This window comes from Oncorhynchus nerka, linkage group LG11 (genome assembly GCF_034236695.1).
Source record: "Oncorhynchus nerka isolate Pitt River linkage group LG11, Oner_Uvic_2.0, whole genome shotgun sequence".
Taxonomy (NCBI): domain Eukaryota; kingdom Metazoa; phylum Chordata; class Actinopteri; order Salmoniformes; family Salmonidae; genus Oncorhynchus; species Oncorhynchus nerka.
The window spans coordinates 10,352,039-10,378,524 of record NC_088406.1 but is presented as its reverse complement, the minus strand read 5'-3'; the positions used below and the strand labels follow the sequence as shown (position 1 = coordinate 10,378,524).

Sequence of the window (26,486 nt, the reverse complement as noted above, 5' to 3'; positions counted from 1 at the left end):
ATTTATACATTTACTTTTGATACTTAAGTATATTTTAGCAATACATTTACGTTTTATACTTAAGTATATTTAAAACCAAATGCTTTTAGTCTTTTTCACTATTTTATTAAGCAAAGTAAACACACAATTTTCTTGTCATTTTATTTATTTTATGGATAGCCAGGGGACCAATCCAATACTCAGACGTCATTTACAAACAATGCATTTGTGTTTAAGTGAATACGCCAGATCAGAAGCAGTAGGGATGACCAGGGATGTTCTCTTGATAAGTGGGTGAATTGGACCATTTTCCTGTCTTGCTAGTCATTCTAAATGTAATGAGTACTTTTGGGTGTCAGGGAAAATGTATGCAGTAAAAAGCACATTATTTTCCTTAGGAATGTAGTGAAGTAAAAGTAAAAGTTGTGAAAAAAACTACTTAGATAGTACTTTAGAGCATTTTTACTGAAGTACTTTACACAACTAAATAACAAGTGATACTACAAGTCAGTATTCGTGGAAACCGGACACTGGCCACTAGGGCCAACATTGAGCACTGTTACCTTCAAGTAGGTTTCAGTTTTGCTCGAGTGTTGTGGACAGGGACTGCAGATGGGCACAGGTGGACAGGGACTGCAGATGGGCACAGGCATCTGCTTCTGATTCCAAAGGTTGCAACTTTGAATCCAGTGATAGATAGTTGTTTTTGAGAGTTTCGTTTTAAGCCTAAACCTTAGGAGTCAACGACCTTAAGATGTACATTTTTTAAATGTTATATGTTCTATTATTTTAGCAGATGTTTTTATCCAGAGCAACTTACAGTTAAGTAATAAACAGTAATGAAGTAATGAACACATACATTTTAATACTGGTCCCCCATAGGATTCAAACACACAACCCGGGTGTTGCAAGCATCACGCCACCAGGAAGTTAATGACAAAACTTAACCTTAAACACTTTGAAATGTGATGAGAATCAGCTGCGGTATCAGATGGATGTGTCAGAAATCAAATGTCAATCAAATGTCTTGTATCTGCTATCAGTTGCTTAGCCTCATGTTCTGCCTCATTGGTTGCCTTGGTGATTAGAAAATCCAGACAAACCTGTTTTTGACTGGTATCTGGTATTGTCGTTGGGACACAGTGCCATAGAGAGGAAAACCCCTCAGTTTGCAAGCATAAACAAAAACACTGTCTGTCACTGAATAAACAACCAAACAGACAAAAATCTAAGCAGCACCTAAACAACGGCTATTGAGTTGCTAGGGGAAACAGGAATGAACATTGAAAGATCGTAACTTTTCTTCTGTTTTCTACAAGTTAAGCTGCAGCCATTTGATGAAGTTTTCCGTCATCGTGCGTCCAATCAGGAAGTCGGTTGGCCACACCGTGAACATGAGGGCGCCGTGGAAACCACTGGCGTAGTGTTCGTGTGTCACCTCCACACCCGCGCGGCGCAGGCGCGCGGCATACATCACCCCGTCGTCCCGCAGCACGTCGTACTCACACGTCAGAACGTAGGCCTTGGGTAGCGAGCGTAAAGCAGCGTCTGGGACCAGAAGGGGCGAGGCCCGGGGGTCAGCGATGGAGCGCGATGGCCCGTCCGACCCTGCCCCTCCAGCTGACAACGCCACGACCGGAGCGCTGTAGTTATACTTGCCCCGGTAGGACTCTGGCAGGAAGGCACTCCAGTTGACAAATTTGAGCAGAGCAGCGGACTCTGGGCTGTTGTGAGTGTTGGTCATCATGGCCCTGAAGAAGGTCTTGTCACTGGTGAAGTACTCGCTCCAGAAGCGCACCATTAGGGTACGGGGTAGGATAGGCATATTCTGGTTCTGCTGGTAGGACGGGGTATTGAGGTCCAGAGCCTGCAGCACAGGGTAGAGCAGGGCCTGGACCTTCAGCTGCAGATGCTGTTCTGGATCCTGCTGCAGCTGTAAAGACACACACACACACACACACAAACACACACACACACATACCCACACACACACACACACACACACACACACACACACACACACACACACACACACACAGGACCTTAAGACTTACTGTTCTGTACTGTACTGCAGTCTTGGACTGTTCCTCCTAATCTCAGCTAATTAAAACAACAGTGGATAGATAATACTGCCGCTAACACACACACACACTAACAGCTAACCTGCTGGGACACACACACACACACACACACACTAACAGCTAACCTACTGGGACACACACACACACACTAACAGCTAACCTGCTGGGACACACACACACACACACACACACACACACTAAGCGCTAACCTGCTGGGACACACACACACACACTAACAGCTAACCTACTGGGACACACACACACACACACACACACACACACACACACACACACACACACACACACACTAACAGCTAACCTGCTGGGACACACACACACACACACACACACACACACACTAAGAGCTAACCTGCTGGGACACGGCAGCAGCCAGGTTTCCCCCGGCGCTGTCCCCGGACACAGCGATACGTCCTGGGTCTACAGTGTACTGGGCCAGAACCACCCTCTGGAGGAAGTGCTTCACCACCCGGTACACATCCTCATATGGGACAGGGAAGTGGTGCTCTGGGGCCAGGCGGTACCTGGGTGGACACAAGGGAGGGGTCAGAGGTCAACTCAGCTAGAAAGCTGAGGTAGCTACAGTTAAATGACTTAATATGCAAATCTATACATGTTATGTACAGTCAATATGTAGCTAAAGCCAACTGGGGGTGGAAGAATAAGGACATATTAACTCATCTCTATACAAACTCAACAATAAGGACATAGTGACTAATCTCTATACAAACTCAGCAATAAGGACATATTAACTCATCTCTATACAAACTCAGCAATAAGGACATATTAACTCATCTCTATACAAACTCAGCAATAAGGACATATTAACTCATCTCTATACAAACTCAGCAATAAGGACATATTAACTCATCTCTATACAAACTCAACAATAAGGACATATTAACTCATCTCTATACAAACTCAACAATAAGGACATATTAACTAATCTCTATACAAACTCAGCAATAAGGACATATTAACTCATCTCTATACAAACTCAGCAATAAGGACATATTAACTAATCTCTATACAAACTCAGCAATAAGGACATATTAACTAATCTCTATACAAACTCAGCAATAAGGACATATTAACTAATCTCTATACAAACTCAACAATAAGGACATAGTGACTCATCTCTATACAAACTCAGCAATAAGGACATATTAACTCATCTCTATACAAACTCAGCAATAAGGACATATTAACTAATCTCTATACAAACTCAGCAATAAGGTCATATTAACTAATCTCTATACAAACTCAGCAATAAGGACATATTAACTAATCTCTATACAAACTCAGCAATAAGGACATATTAACTCATCTCTATACAAACTCAGCAATAAGGACATAGTGACTAATCTCTATACAAACAACAACAATAAGGTCATATTAACTCATCTCTATACAAACTCAGCAATAAGGACATATTAACTAATCTCTATACAAACTCAGCAATAAGGACATATTAACTCATCTCTATACAAACTCAGCAATAAGGACATATTAACTCATCTCTATACAAACTCAGCAATAAGGACATATTAACTCATCTCTATACAAACTCAGCAATAAGGACATATTAACTCATCTCTATACAAACTCAGCAATAAGGACATAGTGACTCATCTCTATACAAACTCAGCAATAAGGACATATTGACTAATCTCTATACAAACTCAGCAATAAGGACATATTAACTCATCTCTATACAAACTCAGCAATAAGGACATATTAACTCATCTCTATACAAACTCAGCAATAAGGACATAGTGACTCATCTCTATACAAACTCAGCAATAAGGACATATTGACTAATCTCTATACAAACTCAACAATAAGGACATATTGACTCATCTCTATACAAACTCAACAATAAGGTCATATTAACTAATCTCTATACAAACTCAGCAATAAGGACATATTGACTAATCTCTATACAAACTCAGCAATAAGGACATAGTGACTAATCTCTATACAAACTCAACAATAAGGACATAGTGACTCATCTCTATACAAACTACTAGTATAGCTGTAAAGCAGCTCTGACTCACTGGTTATGGCCCAGGTGTTAACTTCACTACAGGACTTCTAACCTGTCGTGTTGTGTTGACATCACTAAAGCAAAACATCCTAATCCGGTATGATCAGTGTACTTTATGGGATCTATCTAAATCAGGGACCAAAGGCTAGCTGATACAAGAGCATTGTTTTACAAACTAGCTGGTATTAGATGAATAGGACTAATCATATAAAATACAGCAATAAGGACATAGTGACTAATCTCATTAAACGTTATCAAAGAAACATAGTGACTCATCTTGGAGCAAACTACAGTTTAGCATTGGAACATCTGACTCATTGTTATGGCCCAGGTGTTAACTTGCAGTTTGCAACCTGTCAGTACCCCTGACATCACTAAAGCAAAACATCCTAATCCGGTATGATCAGTGTACTTTATGGGATCTATTTAAATCAGGGACCAAAGGCTAGCTGATACAAGAGCATTGTTTTCATTAGCTGGTTTAGAGATGAAAGGTAAGTCATATAATGATACTGCATAATACAGTCATATGACTCAGCCCATTAACGTTATCAAAGAAATATATGAAAACAGTTTGGAGCCGAACACATTTTAGCATTGGAACATCGAACACAAGCCTGTTGTCAGTAAAAAAGCCTGAGTTTGCAAAAGCCCGTGAGACAGTAATAAACACCGCAGCCAGACAGGGAATCACAGGTGTAATGTGGTGAGACAGTAATAAAAGCCTTCTGATTTAGACAGAAAAAAGCCCGGTTAGAGAGTGAATAAAAGCCTGGTGAAAAAGATAAAAGGGGATAGGAAAAGGTGGGGGTAGATGAGAGCGAGATGGAGAAAAAAAGATGTGACAGTGCTGCTACTGTGGGTGAAGACGTTGATTTGACAGAAAAAGCCTGGTGAGACAGTAATAAAAGCCCGGTGAGACAGTAACAAAAGCCTGGTGAGACAGTAATAAAAGCCTGAGTAATAAAAGCCCGGTGAGACAGTAATAAAAGCCCGGTGAGACAGTAATAAAAGCCTGGTGAGACAGTAATAAAAGCCTGGTGAGACAGTAATAAAAGCCCGGTTAGACAGTAATAAAAGCCTGGTGAGACAGTAATAAAAGCCTGAGTAATAAAAGCCTGGTGAGACAGTAATAAAAGCCTGAGTAATAAAAGCCTGGTGAGACAGTAATAAAAGCCTGAGTAATAAAAGCCTGGTGAGACAGTAATAAAAGCCTGGTGAGACAGTAATAAAAGCCTGAGTAATAAAAGCCTGGTGAGACAGTAATAAAAGCCTAGTGAGACAGTAACAAAAGCCTGGTGAGACAGTAATAAAAGCCTGTTGAGACAGTAATAAAAGCCTGGTGAGACAGTAATAAAAGCCTGGTGAGACAGTAATAAAAGCCTGGTGAGACAGTAATAAAAGCCTGGTGAGACAGTAATAAAAGCCTGGTGAGACAGTAATAAAAGCCTGGTGAGACAGTAATAAAAGCCTAGTGAGACAGTAATACAAGCCTGGTGAGACAGTAATAAAAGCCTGGTGAGACAGTAATAAAAGCCCGGTTAGACAGTAATAAAAGCCTGGTGAGAGAGTATTAAAAGCCAAGTGAGACAGTAATAAAAGCCTGGTGAGACAGTAATAAAAGCCTGGTGAGACAGTAATAAAAGCCCAGTGAGACAGTAATAAAAGCCTGGTGAGACAGTAATAAAAGCCCGGTGAGACATTAATAAAAGCCTGGTGAGACAGTAATAAAAGCCTAGTGAGACAGTAATACAAGCCTGGTGAGACAGTAATAAAAGCCTGGTGAGACAGTAATAAAAGCCTGGTGAGACAGTAATAAAAGCCTGGTGAGACAGTAATAAAAGCCCAGTGAGAGAGTAATAAAAGCCTGGTGAGACAGTAAAAAAAGCCTGGTGAGACAGTAATAAAAGCCTGAGTAATAAAAGGCTGGTGAGACAGTAATAAAAGCCTGGTGAGACAGTAATAAAAGCCTGGTGAGACAGTAATAAAAGCCTGGTGAGACAGTAATAAAAGCCCGTTGAGACAGTAATAAAAGCCCGTTGAGACAGTAATAAAATATGTATATATTTTTGCATGAGTGCATTTACAGTGCCTTCACCCCTTTACGTTTTCCACATTTGTTGTGTTACAGCCTGAATTTAAAGTTAATTAATTTGATATGTTGTATGTATGTTGTATCAATGATCTACACAAAATCCCCCCAAAATATCAAAGTTGAATTTTGTGTGTAGAAAAATTATCAAAGTGTCATGCCCTTACCATGGAGATCCTTTAGTTCTCTATGGTGTGGTGGGTCAGGGCGTGACTAGGGGGTGATCTAGTATAGATATTTCTATGTGGTTGCTGATATGGTTCCCAATTAGAGGCAACTGTTTAACGTTGCCTCTGATTGGGGATCATATTTAGGTAGGTTGCTTCCCCACCTGCATTTGTGGGATATTATTTTGTGTTTTGTGCATGTGCACCACGTCGTCACGTTTCATTGTGTTAGTTTATTTGATTTATTGTTTTGCTAAGTTTCACTTCATAATAAATATGTGGAACTCAACATCCGCTGCACCTTGGTCCGTCTCTCCTCACGTACGTGACACAAAGGCTGCAGTAAAGTACAGAATAGAAAGTAATCAAATAATTTAAAGCTGAAATATCTTGAATTAATAAGTATTTAACCTATTTGTTATAGCAATCCTAAATAAGTTGCATGGACTCATTCTGTGTTCAATAATACTGGTTAACATGATGTTTTATTGACTGTACAGAAAATCGTAAGGTCCCTCAATCAAGTAGTGAATTTCAAGCACAGAATCAACCACAACAACCAGGGAAGCTTTTCAATGCTTCACAAAAAAGGGTACTGATTGTGTAAATAAAATAAAAAGCAGATATTGAATATCCCTTTGAACATGGTGAAGTTATTAATTATGCTTTGGATGGTGTGTCAATACACCCAGACACTACAAAGATACAGGCATCCTTCCTAACTCAGTTGCCGGAGAGGAAGGAAACCGCTCAGGCCAATGGTGATTTTAAAACAGTTACAGAGTTTAATGGCTGTGATAGGAGAAAACTGAGGATGGATCAACAACATTGTAGTTACTCCACAATACTAACCTAATTGACAGAGTGAAAATAAGGAAGCCTGTACAGAATACAAAATATTCCAAAACATGCATTCAAGGCACTTAAGTAATACTGCCAAAAGTGTGGCAAATAAATAAACTTTTGTCCTGAATACAAATCAGATCAAATTTAATTTCATCAAATCAAATTGTATTGGTCACATACACATATTTTGCAGATGTTATTGCGGATGTAGTGAAATGCTTGTACAAAACGTAATGTTTTGGGCCAAATCCAACACATCACTGAGTACTACTCTTCACTGGTTAGAGCATTGGGCCAGTAATCGAAAGGTTGCTGGATCTAATCCCCGGGCTGACAAGGTAAAAATATGTCATTCTGCCCCTGAGCAAGGCAGTTAACCCACTGTTTCCCGGGCGCCGAAGACGTGGATGTCGATTATGGCAGAGAAGAGAAACGTCATACAGCTATAAGCACAGGCATAATTCTAGAGGAAAACCTGGTTCAGTCTGCTTTCCAAAGGACACTGGGAGACAAATTCACCTTCCAGCAGGACAATAACCTAAAACACAAGGCCAAATATACACTGGAGTTGCTTACCAAGATGACATTGAATGTTCTTGAGTGGCAAGACTTGAAAATGGCTGTCTAGCAATGATCAACAATCAACTTGACAGAGCCTGAAGAATGCTTCTAGAAAGTATGGACTCGGGATGGGAATACTTGTGTAAAATTAGATATTTCTCGATTTCATGTTCAATGAATTTGCAAATATGTATAAAAACATGTTTTCACTTTGTCATTATGAGGTATTGTGTGCAGATGGGCGAGAAATTAAATGCATTTTGAATTCAGGCTCTAACACAACAACGTGCGTAATACATTATAGAGTACGAATGCTTTCTGGAGGCACTGTATGTGTTCCAAATAAAAAGAGAACTGCCTTTTTCACACTTTTACAAAATGTAAACAACCAGACGTTCATCTTTTGCCTATCTGTCCTTTCACAGCAACCTGTTAGACAAGATATACAGTATAACATACGGAACACTGATACCAGACGTATGTCAGATATACAGTACATCAAATATATACTCACTCTACAGACACGACCACAGAGTTAAGATCAATGACCATCTGCCTAGCTAGGAGGTCGTACGGTCCCATTCCTACACAGAGAGGAGAGAGAAGAGAGAGCCGTCAGAGACAATATTATCTAATAGCATCTTACATCGTCAACATAGCTACAAAGTACTCAATAGTATCTTGCGCATCTCATGCTCAATAGGCTTGTAGTCCTGACAAGTCACACAGACACACACACAGCAGATTGCAGGCACAACATGACACATGTCTCATGTCAAATAATTGCTTTTGGTTACCAGGGGGATACCACGGTCTCTGTGTTGAACAGCTTGAGCAGAGTGTATGTTCCTCAGGAGAGGTGGAGGGTGAACAGCGTGTATATGAATTCAACAGTAAACTGTAGTATAGTGTAGAATGCTATAGTAAATCATATCTGCAAAAAAACATTGTTGTAAATACTACAGTAATGTCCGCAAAAATATTTTATTTGAACTATAGTAAATACTACAGTGTTTAAAGATGCACTATGCAGAAATCGCTTTGCCATTTCCTGGTTGCTAAAATGTGAATCGTTTGCCTAATTTCCGTTTATGTGACAAAACAAGCAAGTAAAGTGTAGAGAATCACTGTACCATCTATTCCACTGTGAAATAGTGTTATAACTTATATACTGTGTGCATGATCCCACCTGGTTTGCGCTTAGTGGGACTATCATTTGTTTTCAACAGGACAATGACCCAACACACCTCCAGGCTGTGTAAGGGCTATTTGACCAAGAAGGAGAGTAATGGAGTGCTGCATCAGATGACCTGGCTTCCACAATCCCCCGACCTCAACTCAATTGAGATGGTTTGGGATGAGTTGGACCACAGAGTGAAGGAAAAGCAGCCAACAAGTGCTCAGCATATGTGGGAACTCCTTCAAGACTGTTGAAAAGGCATTCCAGGTGAGGCTGGTTGAGAGAATGCCAAGAGTGTACAAAGCTATCATCAAGGCAAAGGGTGGCTATTTGAAGAATCTAAAATATAAAATATAATTTGATTTGTTTAACACTTTTTTTGATTACTATATTATTACATATGTGTTATTTCATAGTTTGATGTCTTCACTATTAATCTACAATGTAGGAACTTAGTAAAACCCCCTTGAATCTATATGACCGGTATTGTAAGTAAAAAATATTGTATTTCAGCATTTTGATACTTGTGTAGAAAACTGAAAGTAAAAGATACAAAAACTAAACTTAAGAAGCAAATAATCAAATCATATTTGTCACGTGTCGAATACAAATAATTGCAGAGAAATGATTAGTTAACAATGCAGTTCAAGAAATAGAGTTAAGAAAATATTTACTAAATAAATTTTAAAAAAATACAATAAAATAACAACAGCGAGGCTATATACAGGGGGTACCGGTACCGAGTCAATGTGGAGGCTATATACAGGGGGTACTGGTACAGAGTCAATGTGCAGGCTATATACAGGGGGTACCGGTACAGAGTCAATGTGGAGGCTATATACAGGGGGTACCGGTACCGAGTCAATGTGGAGGCTATATACAGGGGTACCAGTACAGAGTCACAGAGTCAATGTGGAGGCTATATACAGGGGGTACTGGTACCAATGTGGAGGCTACCGAGAGTCAATGTGGAGGCTATATACAGGGGGTACCGGTACAGAGTCAATGTGCAGGCTATATACAGGGGGTACCGGTACAGAGTCAATGTGCAGGCTATATACAGGGGGTACCGGTACCGAGTCAATGTGCAGGCTATATACAGGGGGTACCGAGTCAATGTGGAGGCTATATACGAGTCAATGTGCAGGCTATATACAGAGGGGTACCGGTACAGAGTCAATGTGGAGGCTATATACAGGGGGTACCGGTACAGAGTCAATGTGGAGGCTATATACAGGGGGTACCGGTACAGAGTCAATGTGCAGGCTATATACAGGGGGTACCGGTACAGAGTCAATGTGCAGGCTATATACAGGGGGTACCGGTACCGAGTCAATGTGCAGGCTATATACAGGGGGTACCGGTACCGAGTCAATGTGCAGGCTATATACAGGGGGTACCGGTACCGAGTCAATGTGCAGGGGCACCGGTTGGTTAGTTGAGGTAATTTGTACATGTATATAGGGGTGAAGTGACTATGCATAGATAATAAACATCAAGTAGAAGCAGAGTACAAAACAAATGGGTGAGGGGGGGGGTCAATGCAAATAGTTCTGCTGGCCATGTGATTAATTGTTCAGCAATCTTATTGGTTGAAGCTGTTAAGGAGCTTTTTGGAGACTTGGCACCGCTTGCCGTGTGACAGCAGAGAGAACAGTCTTTAACTTTTGTAACTGGAGTCTTCTGCACATTTTGGGGCCTTCCTCTGACACCGCCTAGTATAAAGGTCCTGGATGTCAGGAAGCTTGGCCCTAGTAATGTACTGGGCCGTACGCAGTACCCTCTGTAGCGCCTTACGGTCAGATGCCTTGCAGTTGCCATACCAGGCAGTGATGCAACCGATCAGGATGCTCCCGATTGTGCAGCTGTAAAACTCTTTGAGGATCATGGAACTCATGCCAAATATTTTCAGTCTCCTGAGGGGGAAAAGGTGTTGTCATGCCCTCTTCATGACTGTCTTGGTGTATTTGGACCATGATAGTTTGTTGGTGATGTGGACACCAAGGAACTTAAATCTCTCGACCCGGTCCACTACAGCCCTGTCGATGTGAATGGGGGCCTGTTCGGCCCTCCTTTTCCTGTAGTCCACGATCACCTAGTTTGCCTTGCTCACTTTGAGTGAGAGGTTGTTGTCCTGGCCCCACACTGCCATGTCTCTGACCTCCTCCCTATAGGCTGTCTCATCGCTGTCTGTGATCAGGCCTACCACTGTTGTGTCGTCAGCAAACTTAATGATGGTGTCGTGCTTGGCCACGCAGTCGTGGGTGAACAGGGAATACAGGAGGGGACTAAGCACGCACCCCTTAGGGGCCCCCGTGTTGAGGATCAGCTTAGCAGATGTGTTGTTGCCTACCCTCACCACCTGGGGGCGGCCCGTGAGCTTTGAGGACACTATGGTGTTGAACACTGAGCTGTAGTCAATGAACAGCATTCTCACATACTGTAGGTGTTCCATTTGTCCAGGTGGGAAATGGCAGTGTGGAGTGCGATTGAGATTGCGTCATCTGTGGATCTGTTGGGGGCAGTATGCGAATTGGATTGAGTCTACGGGATGACGGTGTTGATGTGAGCCATGACCCGCCTTTCAATGCACTCCATGGCTACCGGCGTGGTGCTAATAGAGCACATAAGACAGATTTACCACTTCTTAGACTTGCTTTCAGTAAGAGTGACAGATCTATAACTTACATTTCTATTTGAATTTAGTCAGGTCGCCCAAAAAGTGACATATTGCAGCTTTAATTTGCATGTACCCGATAGCCCCTCCCCCATGTCGCTTGGGCCTCTGGTTATTTCTTGTCTGGATTCCCAGCTGACATTCAGCCCACTGAACCTCTCCAACATCACATTGTGGACGGGTGGATGCATGGATGGATTAGCTGTTTTATTTATTTTTTTATTTCACTTTTATTTAACCAGGGAGGCCAGTTGAGAACAAGTTGTCATTTACAACTGCAACCTGGCCAAGATAAAGCAAAGCAGTGCGACAAAAACAACAGAGTTACACATGGAATAAACAAACATTCAGTCAATAACACAATAGAAAAATCTGTATACAGTGTGTGCAAATGAAGTAAGGAGGCAAGGCAATAAATAAGTAATTACAATATAGCAAATGGACACTGGAGTGATAGATGTGCAGATGAGGATGTGTAAGTATAAATACTGGTTTGCAAAAGAGCAGAAAAAATACAAATATGGGGATGAGATAGATGGTTGGATGGGCTATTTACAGATGGGCTATGTACAGCTGCAGCGATTGGTAAGCTGCTCTGACAGCTGATGCTTAAAGTTAGTGAGGGAGATATAAGTCTCCGACTTCAGTGACTTTTTCATTTCATTGCGGACTGGAAGGAAAGGCGGCCAAAGTAGGTGATGGCTTTGGGGATGACCAGTGAAATATACCTGCTGGAGCACGTGCTACAGGTGGGTGTTGCTATGGTGACCAGTGAGCTGAGATAAGGCGGAGCTTTACCTAGCAAAGACTTATAGATGACCTGGAGCCAGTGGGTTTGTGGACGAATATGTAGCGAGGACCAGCCAACGAGAGCATACAGGTCGCAGTGGTGGGTAGTATATGGGGCTTTGGTGACAAAACAGATGGCACTGTGATAGACTGAATCCAATTTGCTGAGTAGAGTGTTGGAGGCTATTTTGTAAATTACATTGCCGAGGTCAAGGATCGGTAGGATAGTCAGCTTTATGAGGGTATTTGGCAGCATGAGTGAAGGTGGCTTAATGTGAGTCTGGAAGGAGAGTTTATAGTCTAACCAGACACCTAGGTGTTTGTAGTTGTCCACATATTCTAAGTCAGAACCGTCCAGAGTAGTGATGCTAGACGGGCAGGTGAGTGGGTGCGGGCAGTGATTGGTTGAAGAGCATGCATTTCGTTTTACTAGCATTTAAAAGCAGTTGGAGGCCACGGAAGGAGTGTTGTATGGCATTGAAGCTCGTTTGTAGGTTTGTTAAGACAGTGTCCAAAGAAGGGCCAGAAGTATACAGAATGGTGTCATCTGCGTAGAGGTCGATCAAATAATCACACAAAGCAATGAGTGGATGGATGAATGTGGGTGAATGAATAAGTGGATGGATGGATAAATATACTGTATACGCCTTGACTAATTGCTTGCTAGATGGATTAATTACCAAGCACCTAACTGCTACTCACTGGCGCTGCCCAAGCACCATCCTCCTCCATGCAGGTATATGACTGCTCTCCTCAGCTCAGTGTCGCCGCCCTGCAGTTTGGGCTGGTACACCACCACCTCCACCCCATCAAACAGCTCCTCTGTGACGTGCACACGTTGGTCTGATACGGGCACCACCCGCTCAGCGAACGTGATGAACATCATCACCCCCATGTAGTCCTTCAAACCCAGCAGCTCACTGAAGTCTGCCTGCAGAGAGAGATGAAGAGGCATGTTGGAGCAGAGGGGTAGAGAGAGATGAAGAGGCATGTTGGAGCAGAGAGGTAGAGAGAGATGCAGGGACAGAGAGAAAGGCACACAGTTATGAGGGATGTTGTGAGGGTGGACAAAAACAGAGGGAGAGCGAGAAAGAGAGATATGGGTCGATAAAAATAAAGAAAAATGAGTCTGTTTGAAATCTGAGGGAATCAGATGATCATTACGTAACGATACAATCTAAACAGGAGAGGAACAAGCAGGGGATTAAAGGGCTTTCCCCTGAGTCATGTGAGCTTCAGAGAGAATCTACAGTAGAGGGTCCCAACTGTCCACCAGAGAGAATCTACAGTAGATGGTCCCAGCTGTCCACCAGAGAGAATCTACAGTAGAGGGTTCCAGCTGTCCACCAGAGGGAATCTACAGTAGAGGGTTCCAGCTGTCCACCAGAGAGAATCTACAGTAGAGGGTCCCAGCTGTCCACCAGAGAGAATCTACAGTAGAGGGTCCCAGCTGTCCACCAGAGAGAATCTACAGTAGAGGGTTCCAGCTGTCCACCAGAGAGAATCTACAGTAGAGGGCCCCAGCTGTCCACCAGAGAGAATCTACAGTAGAGGGTTCCAGCTGTCCACCAGAGAGAATCTACAGTAGAGGGTCCCAGCTGTCCACCAGAGAGAATCTACAGTAGAGGGTCCCAGCTGTCCACCAGAGAGAATCTACAGTAGAGGGTCCCAGCTGTCCACCAGAGAAAATCTACAGTAGAGGGTTCCAGCTGTCCACCAGAGATACTCTACAGTAGAGGGTTCCACTTGTCCACCAGAGAGAATCTACAGTAGAGGGCCACAGTTGTCCACCAGAGAGAATCTACACTAGAGGGTTCCAGCTGTCCACCAGAGAGAATCTACAGTAGAGGGCCCCAGCTGTCCACCAGAGAGAATCTACAGTAGAGGAACCCAGCTGTCCACCAGAGGGAATCTACAGTAGAGGGCCTCAGCTGTCCACCAGAGAGAATCTACAGTAGAGAAACTCAGCTGTCCACCAGAGAGAATCTACAGTAGAGGGCCCCAGCTGTCCACCAGAGGGAATCTACAGTAGAGGGTTCTAGGTGTCCACCAGAGAGAATCTACAGTAGAGGGTTCTAGATGTCCACCAGAGAGAATCTACAGTAGAGGAACCCAGTTGTCCACCAGAGATAATCTACAGTAGAGGGTTCCAGCTGTCCACCAGAGATAATCTACAGTAGAGGGTTCCAGCTGTCCACCAGAGATACTCTACAGTAGAGGGTTCCACTTGTCCACCAGAGAGAATCTACAGTAGAGGGCCACAGTTGTCCACCAGAGATAATCTACAGTAGAGGGTTCCAGCTGTCCACCAGAGATAATCTACAGTAGAGGGTTCCAGCTGTCCTCCAGAGATACTCTACAGTAGAGGGTTCCACTTGTCCACTAGAGATAATCTACAGTAGAGGGCCACAGTTGTCCACGAGAGATAATCTACAGTAGAGGGTTCCAGCTGTCCACCAGAGATACTCTACAGTAGAGGGTTCCACTTGTCCACTAGAGATAATCTACAGTAGAGGGCCCCAGCTTTCCACCAGAGATAATCTACAGTAGACGGCCCCAGCTGTCCACCAGAGGGCCTCAGCTGTCTACCAGAGGGTCCCAGCTGTCCACCAGAGGGAATCTACAGTAGAGGGCCCCAGCTGTCCACCAGAGGGCCTCCGCTGTCTACCAGAGGGCCCCAGCTGTCCACCAGGGGGCCTCAGCTGTCTACCAGAGGGCCCCAGCTATCCACCAGAGCGCCCCATCTGTCCACCAGAGCGTCCCAGTTGTCCAACAGAGGCCCCAGCTGTCCAACAGAGGCCCAGTCATCACATGCTGTGGTGGGGAGGCTAAGGACCCAGTTGCATAAAATGTCTTTAAACTACTGTATTCTCTTAGGTAAGGGATAATTATTACTTAAGGTTAAACCTTAAGAGAAACAGTTAAGCTGTGTTATTCAACTGGGCTCAGGGCTGGGCAAGGAGATGACTGGGGCCAATCAGCTGACTACTGAGATCTCCTCATCCACTCCCTGTGCTCTCCAGAAGTAGAATGATATCGCCCCTAAATCCACTGATCTTAAAGTGTTGTGTTACCTCCTTATGTATAAGGGTTTGGGGAGGGTAAGCTGCTAGCTCTGTGTCTAGCATAACATTGTAACTTTCTAGCCAGAGGGTGTCTCAGAGCTGACCTATTCTGCTGTAAGCTTGCAACTAGAATTATTAATCATTATTATAATTATTTAATGCTCAACATCCCCATTGAACTGGGTCCAGAGAAAAATGTTGTCCAGTCTAGAAAAACAAAAATATTATCTCCAAATTATTATACAGTATAAATCGATTATAAAGCAGACAATATTTCACTCTGTCCTGGTTGAGTGAGAGAATGGACCTAAATACATGTTTTATCATGTGTACAATGGGGTAAACTTCCTCAGGTATTCAGTCAGCGATTTGTATTAATTAAATCTTCATTACCCACGGTCATGCCTGTCTCGCAAAAGGTCAAGCCTTTTCTGAAACCTTTTGGCCGGTGAATGGCACCCATATAAATATCAACAGAGAACGTTGATTGGGTTGATTTTGGAAGAAACGTTGACAATGTGTGCTTTTTGAGGTCGGGCCCGTTTCAGTTCCATTATTAAATTAAAATGATTATTATGTTGCATGCTGTAACAGCACAGAATAAACCAATTAATACAAGTCCCATGATGGTAGTGTCACGTTCTGACCTTAGTTCTTTTGTTATGTCTTTGTTTTATTATGGTCAGACAGGGCGTGAGTTGGGTGGGTTGTCTACGTTCCTTTTTCTATGTGGTGTTTTCGTGTTTCGCCTGGTATGGTTCTCAATCAGAGGCAGGTGTCGTTAGCTGTCTCTGATTGAGAATCATACTTAGGTAGCCTTTTCCCACCTGTGTGGTGTTGGTGATTATTTTCTGTTCAGTGTTTTTTTCAGCACCATACAGGACTGTTCATTTGTGATTTTATTTGTTTTTGTTCATTTGTGATTTTATTTGTTTTTGTTCAGTGTTCATTACATTATTACATTTACATTTAAATTAGCAGACGCTCTTATCCTCACCTTTTATTTTATTTAACTAGGCAAGTCAGTTAAGAACAAATTATTATTTTCAATGACGGCTTAGGAACAGTGGGTTAACTGCCTGTTCAGGGGCAGAACGACAGATTTGTACCTTGTGAGTTTGGGGATTTGAACTTGCAACCTTCCGGTTACTAGTCCACCGCTCTAAACACTAGGCTACCCTGCCGCACCTTCCTCCACCACAGACGAGCATTACTGCTGATCACTTATTAACCATAATTTATTCACATTACTTTACTTTAATTCAATATTTCAGTCTTGTGTAAATTACATTCGTTTTATTTGATTACTTTATTATTTCATTCCAAGTCATCATCTGATCTCTATAAAGCTGCTGCCTATTCTGTCTGACAAAACCACTATTTTTGTTGTTCTTCAATGTAAATAAGGCATTTATGACTGCTGAATATCACCGATCAGTAACTTAGATCATGTATTGTCAGGTAGAGATACTTCGCGAAGCAATTCCTCTCTTGATCATGGGTTCTTATCTCCCTCGCTGGTCTACCGCATACAGAACGGACAAGTAGGCGCGTAATGGATTATGGCCATTGTAGTTAATTACCACATTTTCTGAGCAAAACTATGTACTACAACTCCCAACTACATTGCACAGTTCGGCCTTGATCCGATTTATCTCTAGAGAAACAGCGTATAGAGATCAAAGAAAAAACAGAATGAAATGGAATTCAAATAATTTAACCGACATGGTCAATTAGTTGTTTAAAATAACAGAAATGTTGGTTAATCGCTCAGCACTTGGAAAGGTAGCACGTGGCACAGACCCTTTCTCCTCCTTAAGCAAATTTGCGGGTGTTAAAATCTCAGTGTTGAGGTAAAAAGTATTATGAGTGTTATATCTGAGTGTTGAGTCTAGTGGGGTTCACACCAGTGTCATATCTGAGTGTTAAGTCTAGTGGGGTTCACACCAGTGTCATATCTGAGTGTTAAGTCTAGTGGGGTTCACACCAGTGTCATATCTGAGTGTTGAGTCTAGTTGGATTAACACCAGTGTCATATCCAGGTGTTGAGTCTAGTTGGATTAACACCAGTGTCATATCTGAGTGTTGAGTCTAGTTGGATTAACACCAGTGTCATATCTGAGTGTTGAGTCTAGTTGGATTAACACCAGTGTCATATCTGAGTGTTGAGTCTAGTTGGATTAACACCAGTGTCATATCTGAGTGTTAAGTCTAGTGGGGTTCACACCAGTGTCATATCTGAGTGTTGAGTCTAGTTGGATTAACACCAGTGTCATATCTGAGTGTTGAGTCTAGTTGGATTAACACCAGTGTCATATCTGAGTGTTAAATCTAGATGGATTAACACCAGTGTCATATCCGAGTGTTGAGTCTAGATGGATTAACACCAGTGTCATATCTGAGTGTTGAGTCTAGTTGGATTAACACCAGTGTCATATCTGAGTGTTGAGTCTAGTTGGATTAACACCAGTGTCATATCTGAGTGTTGAGTCTAGATGGATTAACACCATGTCATATCTGAGTGTTGAGTCTAGTTGGATTAACACCAGTGTCATATCTGAGTGTTAAATCTAGGTGGATTAACACCAGTGTCATATCTGAGTGTTGAGTCTAGATGGATTAACACCAGTGTCATATCTGAGTGTTGAGTCTAGTTGGATTAACACCAGTGTCATATCTGAGTGTTAAGTCTAGATGGATTAACACCAGTGTCATATCTGAGTGTTGAGTCTAGATGGATTAACACCAGTGTCATATCTGAGTGTTGAGTCTAGTTGGATTAACACCAGTGTCATATCTGAGTGTTAAATCTAGATGGATTAACACCAGTGTCATATCTGAGTGTTAAATCTAGATGGATTAACACCAGTGTCATATCTGAGTGTTGAGTCTAGATGGATTAACACCAGTGTCATATCTGAGTGTTGAGTCTAGTTGGATTAACACCAGTGTCATATCTGAGTGTTAAGTCTAGATGGATTAACACCAGTGTCATATCTGAGTCTTGAGTCTAGATGGATTAACACCAGTGTCATATCTGAGTGTTGAGTCTAGTTGTATTAACACCAGTGTCATATCTGAGTGTTAAATCTAGATGGATTAACACCAGTGTCATATCCGAGTGTTGACTCTAGATGGATTAACACCAGTGTCATATCTGAGTGTTGAGTCTAGTTGGATTAACACCAGTGTCATATCTGAGTGTTGAGTCTAGTTGGATTAACACCAGTGTCATATCTGAGTGTTGAGTCTAGATGGATGAACACCAGTGTCATATCTGAGTGTTAAGTCTAGGTGGATTAACACCAGTGTCATATCTGAGTGTTGAGTCTAGATGGATTAACACCAGTGTCATATCTGAGTGTTGAGTCTAGTTGGATTAACACCAGTGTCATATCTGAGTGTTAAATCTAGATGGATTAACACCAGTGTCATATCTGAGTGTTGAGTCTAGATGGATTAACACCAGTGTCATATCTGAGTGTTGAGTCTAGTTGGATTAACACCAGTGTCATATCTGAGTGTTAAGTCTAGATGGATTAACACCAGTGTCATATCTGAGTGTTAAATCTAGATGGATTAACACCAGTGTCATATCTGAGTGTTAAATCTAGATGGATTAACACCAGTGTCATATCTGAGTGTTGAGTCTAGTTGGATTAACACCAGTGTCATATCTGAGTGTTAAGTCTAGATGGATTAACACCAGTGTCATATCTGAGTGTTAAATCTAGTGGGGTTCACACCAGTGTCATATCCGAGTGTTGAGTCTAGATGGATTAACACCAGTGTCATATCTGAGTGTTAAGTCTAGTGGGGTTCACACCAGTGTCATATCTGAGTGTTGAGTCTAGATGGATTAACACCAGTGTCATATCTGAGTGTTGAGTCTAGATGGATTAACACCAGTGTCATATCCGAGTGTTGAGTCTAGATGGATTAACACCAGTGTCATATCTGAGTGTTAAGTCTAGTGGGGTTCACACCAGTGTCATATCTGAGTGTTAAGTCTAGATGGATTAACACCAGTGTCATATCTGAGTGTTAAGTCTAGTGGGGTTCACACCAGTGTCATATCCGAGTGTTGAGTCTAGATGGATTAACACCAGTGTCATATCTGAGTGTTGAGTCTAGATGGATTAACACCAGTGTCATATCTGAGTGTTGAGTCTAGTTGGATTAACACCAGTGTCATATCTGAGTGTTAAGTCTAGTGGGGTTCACACCAGTGTCATATCCGAGTGTTGAGTCTAGATGGATTAACACCAGTGTCATATCTGAGTGTTGAGTCTAGATGGATTAACACCAGTGTCATATCTGAGTGTTGAGTCTAGATGGATTAACACCAGTGTCATATCTGAGTGTTAAGTCTAGTGGGGTTCACACCAGTGTCATATCCGAGTGTTGAGTCTAGATGGATTAACACCAATTGGATAGTAATTTACACCAACTGCGGTGAATAAATGAAGTGTTATTTGAATCACAGTGGAATCGCCACTGACTGGTGTTGTTGTTACTCGACTGTGTTGAATTAATTTCCCGTTAACTCAGAGTGAAAAAGACATCGGAGAGGCCTCACTATCATATTTCTCAGCATCTTTTGTTGCAGGTTGCTTTTTACAACAGTTGGTTTTAATATATAGGTTTCTGCATGCACATTGATTCATTGATATTATACTACACAATGATAAATAGTATACATTTTTCTAAACTGATCTTATCTGTAAGTGGTTGGACTTTTTCCACACGTTAATGAAATGATTGTTCCAGTTTAGAAGGGTAAGACGTTTCATTTATTAACCTTCCCTACCTTGGCAGTCACTCTAACTGCAGTTGGGGTTGATTAAAAGTTGAAATTGTTGGCTATGCTATCTCTGGCTGGATTACAATAAGAATTATATAACACTCTGCAAGCCAACATATTGTGACTTGCAGATTTCAGTGTTAGGGAATTAACACCTGTGGTGTTACAGTAATTTCCGTAGCGTGTAAAGCCTTATTAGCATATGTATTTAAAAGGGTGCCAGTACCACCATTTTCCAGTACCACCATTGTCCAGTACCACCCATGGCTGTGTTTGATAGTGACAGACATAATTGTTACATTCAATGGCTTTCAGTCCTGTAGCCTTCACTAAGTGACTGCCTGCCTAAGTGAACGTTTTATCATGAAAATGTTTTTATTATTTTAAATACATAGCTTTTTTTGTTGACAACCCCGTACTTCAACATCCTAGTTTTAGCCTAACACAGTGGTATGAGGAAGTGGAATTGCATCAACTCTAAAGTGTTCATTTAAGTTGGAATTTACGGCGTTAGGGACCCAACACTCTTGGGGGTTAGTTTATCAACACTATGAAAAGTGTTATTTTTTTCAACACGATTTGAGATGGTCACGTCAGAAAGTGTTAAATGTATCACTGTATATCGTGTCACATAACTAAAACATCTCTGGTGTCATGCTGGCGGATAAACAGTCGTCTAATTTGGTGGTCTCCCGTTCAGAAATACACCATCGCTTTTCTTAATAGGGTCTATAATTAGAACAGGTGAGCAGGATTACAATACCTGGATTACCGTTTGACATAATCTGCTGTAACTGTCATTCAGCATGTCTGCATGTAACACATCAATCTCAGCGGAATCAATATTAAAATAACACAACAGCATCTTTACATTGCCTATAATTAAATATATTTTTACGTACGGTAAAACAAAAGATATAGACATTTATTTGAATGTAATATATATATATATATATAATAGTAAGCTATGCATACAAAACAAGAGAATGTCCTCTTTACCATCTTTATGGTAGGATAATAAAATCAAACTGTATTTGTCACATGCGCTAAAATACAACAAGCGTAGACCTTAACGTGAAATGCTGAATACAACAAGCGTAGATCTTAACGTGAAATGCTGAATACAACAAGCGTAGATCTTAACGTGAAATGCTGAATACAACAAGCGTAGATCTTAACGTGAAATGCTGAATACAACAAGCGTAGATCTTAACGTGAAATGCTGAATACAACAAGCGTAGATCTTAACGTGAAATGCTGAATACAACAAGCGTAGATCTTACCGTGAAATGCTGAATACAACAAGCGTAGACCTTACCGTGAAATGCTTTACTTACAAGCCCTTAACCAACAGTGCAGTTCAAGAAGAGTTAAGAAAATATTTACCAAACTAAAGTAAAATAATAACAATAACATAACAATAACATAACAATAACGAGGCTATATAGAGGGGATACCGGTACCAAGTCAGTGTGCGGGGGTACAGGTTAGAGGTCATTTGTACATGTAGGTAGGGCCTTAGTGACTATGCATAGATAATAAACAGTGAGTAGCAGCAGTGTAGAAAACAAATGGAGGGGGGATGAATAGGGAGAGGACCAGAGAATGTTACCTTGACTCTCTTTATGTAGGGAGAGGGACAGAGAATGTTACCTTGACTCTCTTTATGTAGGGAGAGGATCAGAGAATGTTACCTTGACTCTCTTTATGTAGGGAGAGGGACAGAGAATGTTCCCTTGACTCTCTTTATGTAAGGAGAGGAACAGAGAATGTTACCTTGACTCTCTTTATGTAGGGAGAGGAACAGAGAATGTTACCTTGACTCTCTTTATGTAGGGAGAGGGACAGAGAATGTTCCCTTGACTCTCTTTATGTAGGGAGAGGAACAGAGAATGTTACCTTGACTGTCTTTATGTAGGGAGAGGAACAGAGAATGTTACCTTGACTCTCTTTATGTAGGGAGAGGGACAGAGAATGTTACCTTGACTCGCTTTATGTAGGGAGAGGAACAGAGAATGTTACCTTGACTCCTTCATACTCAGGGTTGTACAATCCCGTCTCCCGCCCTACCCGCCTCCTCCCCATCCGTCCCCCACTCCCTTCCTCCCTTCCAGGATTGTACCATCCCGTCTCCCTCCCTACCCGCCTCCTCCCCATCCGTCCCCCACTCCCTTCCTCCCTTCCAGGATTGTACCATCCCGTCTCCCTCCCTACCCGCCTCCTCCCCATCCGTCCCCCACTCCCTTCCTCCCTTCCAGGGTTGTACCATCCCGTCTCCCGCCCTACCCGCCTCCTCACCATCCGTCCCCCACTCCCTTCCTCCCTTCCAGGATTGTACCATCCCGTCTCCCTCCCTACCCGCCTCCTCACCATCCGTCCCCCACTCCCTTCCTCCCTTCCAGGATTGTACCATCCCGTCTCCCTCCCTACCCGCCTCCTCACCATCCGTCCCCACTCCCTTCCTCCCTTCCAGGATTGTACCAACCCGTCTCCCTCCCTACCCGCCTCCTCACCATCCGTCCCCCACTCCCTTCCTCCCTTCCAGGATTGTACCATCCCGTCTCCCTCCCTACCCGCCTCCTCACAATCCGTCCCCCACTCCCTTCCTCCCTTCCAGGATTGTAACACCCCGTCTCCCTCCCCACCTGCCTCCACTCTGGACCTTGGGGGGATGGTAGAGGGGACATTGCCGGCGATTCCCCACTAATATGGTCAGCATCACAAGTGGCAAGGGTGGCAGTACAATATTGGTTGCTTATGATGTTATTATAGTTCAAGTTTCACCTTCATAAATAATTGTCTAAGAGGTTTGGAGGGTGGGTTCTTCATATTTTAAGCAGCCAAGTTAACTATAATGTATAGCCAAGTTAACTATAATGTATAGCCAAGTTAACTATAATGTATAGCCAAGTTAACTATAATGTATAGCCAAGTTAACTATAATGTATAGCCAAGTTAACTATAATGTATAGCCAAGTTAACTATAATGTATAGCCAAGTTAACTATAATGTATAGCCAAGTTAACTATAATGTATAGCCAAGTTTACTATAATGTATAGCCAAGTTAACTATAATGTATAGCCAAGTTAACTATAATGTATAGCCAAGTTAACTATAATGTATAGCCAAGTTAACTATAATGTATAGCCAAGTTAACTATAATGTATAGCCAAGTTAACTATAATGTATAGCCAAGTTTAGAAGATAAATCCTTTAGAATATATTGTAAATATCTATACGATTCCCATTGACAACGTTAATAGAAATCCTATAGGAGAAAAAAAAACGATTGACATCTGATAGGAACCTATAGGATTCCGAAACAAAAATCCAATTTGATTACAATTAGAATCCAGATTTTGGAACCAGTCCCATTGGACTCTATGAGATTCTATCCTTTATGGTTTTGTCTTATAGGATCCTTTATGATTCCAATACCAATAGAAAAATGGCCAGGGGTTGACTGGGGCCAATCAGCTGACTACTGAGATCTCCTCATCCACTCCCTGTGCTCTCCAGAAGTAGAATGATATCGCCCCTAAATCCACTGATCTTAAAGTGTTGTGTTACCTCCTTATGTATAAGGGTTTGGGGAGGGTAAGCTGCTAGCTCCGTGTCTAGCATAACGTTGTAACTTTCTAGCCAGAGGGTGTCTCAGAGCTGACCTATTCTGCTCTGAGCTTGTATAGGAGGAGACAGGGTCTTGCGTGTCTATCCATGCAACCAGGTCCCAGTAAACCTGGGTAGATGATTTAAATTGACGTTGGCCTTTTCTGAGTTTTTACACTACTTTTCCTCATAAATCCATTCAATCAATGTTCCCTGTTGGCAGTGGCGGTTCTAGCTTGTATGGCTCCCTGGGCAAACCCCCCCTTCAGCGCCCCCTCCACCAAAAAAAAAAAAAAAACATTCTGCACTAACTGTCATTTTTATTCAGACATTTGGAACAACAGAAATAAATGATCATAACATTTTAAACTATATAAATATAAATATCAAAAAGAAGTAACAAAGACAAATAGAAACTAATTTGTGTTGATTTGGTATTCCAGCATCAATACATTACCCATCCCCCAATACTGTCAACTAAGAGTCAAGACTAAACCAATTCACCTTGGTGGTGTGCAGACTGGTTTTATATTATTCTTAACGATTTAGCACAAACCAGAAAAAAATGCAACAATATATCTGTGAAACTATATATTCACAGTATTATGAATGAATTGTGGTTCATTTGGTAGCATTTTGTAGTGTGACTGCTTTTAATAATTGCATTTGTACTGTACAAAGTTAGAGGTGCGCTATTTGATAGATTCCCCCACTCCCCCTACCTCTGGCTTCCAGTGGGGAGACCCAAGGTCAACCTACCCCCGCGCCCATCCCCATCTCATACTTCTGAGTTCCGGGAGACCTTCCCAGGCAGTAGCCTGCCTAGCTCACAAACTGGAATCAGGACGCCCACTCCGACAAGGTTAATTGACCCACAATCCCACACGGTGACATGATATCATTGACCTGACGTGCAAATAAGTGATAGAGAACCGATCACATAAATATCACCATTCCGATTGTTTTTTTTTGTGCATGCTGTCCCCGGCAAGATGCCGCCCTGAGCGCCCCATGCTGTCCCCGGCAAGATGCCGCCCTGAGCGCCCCATGCTGTCCCCGGCAAGATGCCGCCCTGAGTGCCCAATGCTGTCCCCGGCAAGATGCCGCCCTGGGTGGCTGCCCATGTCGCCTATACCTAAATCCGTCACTGCCTGTTGGTACTGTATTTATATGCGTGCCATGCACCGGACAAATATGCACCAGAAAAGGCATGGTCCTTGCTCTTGGACAGAGCCACGGCATGACCGTGGTCCTTGCTCTTGGACAAACACAGGCATGACCGTGGATAATTCAGTTGTCAAAATGTAATAACAATAGGTGACTGAATACCAGGGGAAGTTCACCCCTTGACCCCATGATCAAAATACATTTGTTTTACTTCTCTCACTTAACTCGGACTGAGTGAAATATTGTCTGCTTTATATAAGCAGTTACAATGGGGACATTGAGCAATTATAATGAACAACAATAATGAATAATTCTAGTTAGAAGGAATTTAGCCTGGTTTAACACATTTTTTATATTTTACCATCTGAAATAATAAATACGATGTTGAATTATATCATATCTAAATCAATAAACACCTCTGGTGTCATGTATGCTGGGGTATAAACAGTCTGGTGTTCTTCCGTTCATAAATACACCATCGCTTTTCTTAATAGGGTCTATAATTAGAACAGGTGAGCAGGATTACAATACCTGGATTACCGTTTGACATAATCTGCTGTAACTGTCATTCAGCATGTCTGCGTGTACACATCAATCTCAACGGAATCCATTTCTAGGCTATAGCCTACTAGGTTATTTACCAAGTCTATTTACCGTGCCAAAGGACTGGCCAATAACCACGTCATTCTAGTAAAAAAATTACATCTTAAAACCATACATGTAATTATGCCAATAAATATATATTTAGGCATGACTCCCTCGCACACCCGAGATGCGCAGTACGAACCGTCTATAATAGTAACTTCACAACAATATTTAAAACACATCAACAGGATAAGTCTGCATCAAATATTTTCTGAATCAAAAACTAATATTCTAGCTCATTGTAAAATCCATTCTTGCATTATTCTTACCAGGTGGCTGAGACTTCTGAAGAAGCAGTCGGTCAACATGAGTTTCCATCTCTCCTCTATCTTGTCTGGAATGGGCTGGTAAACATAATAAGAGGTGAACGCTCCTAAAGACAGGAGTAAAAATATGCCTTTCAGCTGCATTTTACGAGGAGTCCGCAACTATTGATGACAAAACTATACTATGTCAGTTTTGTTTATGATCAAGTCACTTAAGTCTGAGCAAAGCGTAATCTTGTATTAATTTTGGAACTGAGACAGCCAGATATGAAAGCACGTGCAAGAGTTATCTGATCATTAAAAGCGAGCATGATCATAGCTTTTCACCGTGACTATCACTGCCTGCGCGCAGCAGGCGGTTGTGTCGTATGATTCCCTGTCCTTCACACCCATGGAAATAGAACAATGTGTTAACGCGCGCCGGTGGGTTGAAGTGCCCCAGTGAGTTGAAACGATAGAACTGAAGGGATAGCACCCCCCTCCCCTCCCCCT

At 42.1% G+C, this 26,486-nt stretch overlaps 1 protein-coding gene across 1 annotated transcript; it reads right to left on the bottom strand.

Moving 5' to 3' along the window:
- Positions 1-77: 77 nt before the first annotated feature.
- LOC115120548 (arylacetamide deacetylase-like) lies at positions 78-26,486 on the bottom strand. The gene is made up of 5 exons (XM_029649511.2): positions 25,998-26,486; positions 13,140-13,368; positions 8,306-8,375; positions 2,431-2,602; positions 78-1,912 (listed from the first exon to the last, which is right to left on the bottom strand). Exons 1-5 carry the CDS (start codon positions 26,136-26,138, stop codon positions 1,292-1,294), a joined length of 1,233 nt encoding a protein of 410 aa, XP_029505371.1. The 5' UTR covers positions 26,139-26,486; the 3' UTR covers positions 78-1,291.

Coding starts and splice junctions, on each gene's coding strand:
- LOC115120548 (XM_029649511.2), bottom strand. CDS start 26,138: ATGCAGCTGAAAGGCATATTTTTACTCCTGTCTTTAGGAGCGTTCACC. Junction 2,603..8,305: donor TCTGTGGTCGTGTCTGTAGA/GTGAGTATATAT, acceptor GTGTCCACCCAG/GTACCGCCTGGCCCCAGAGC. Junction 1,913..2,430: donor CTGCTGCCGTGTCCCAGCAG/GTTAGCTCTTAG, acceptor GTGTCTTTACAG/CTGCAGCAGGATCCAGAACA.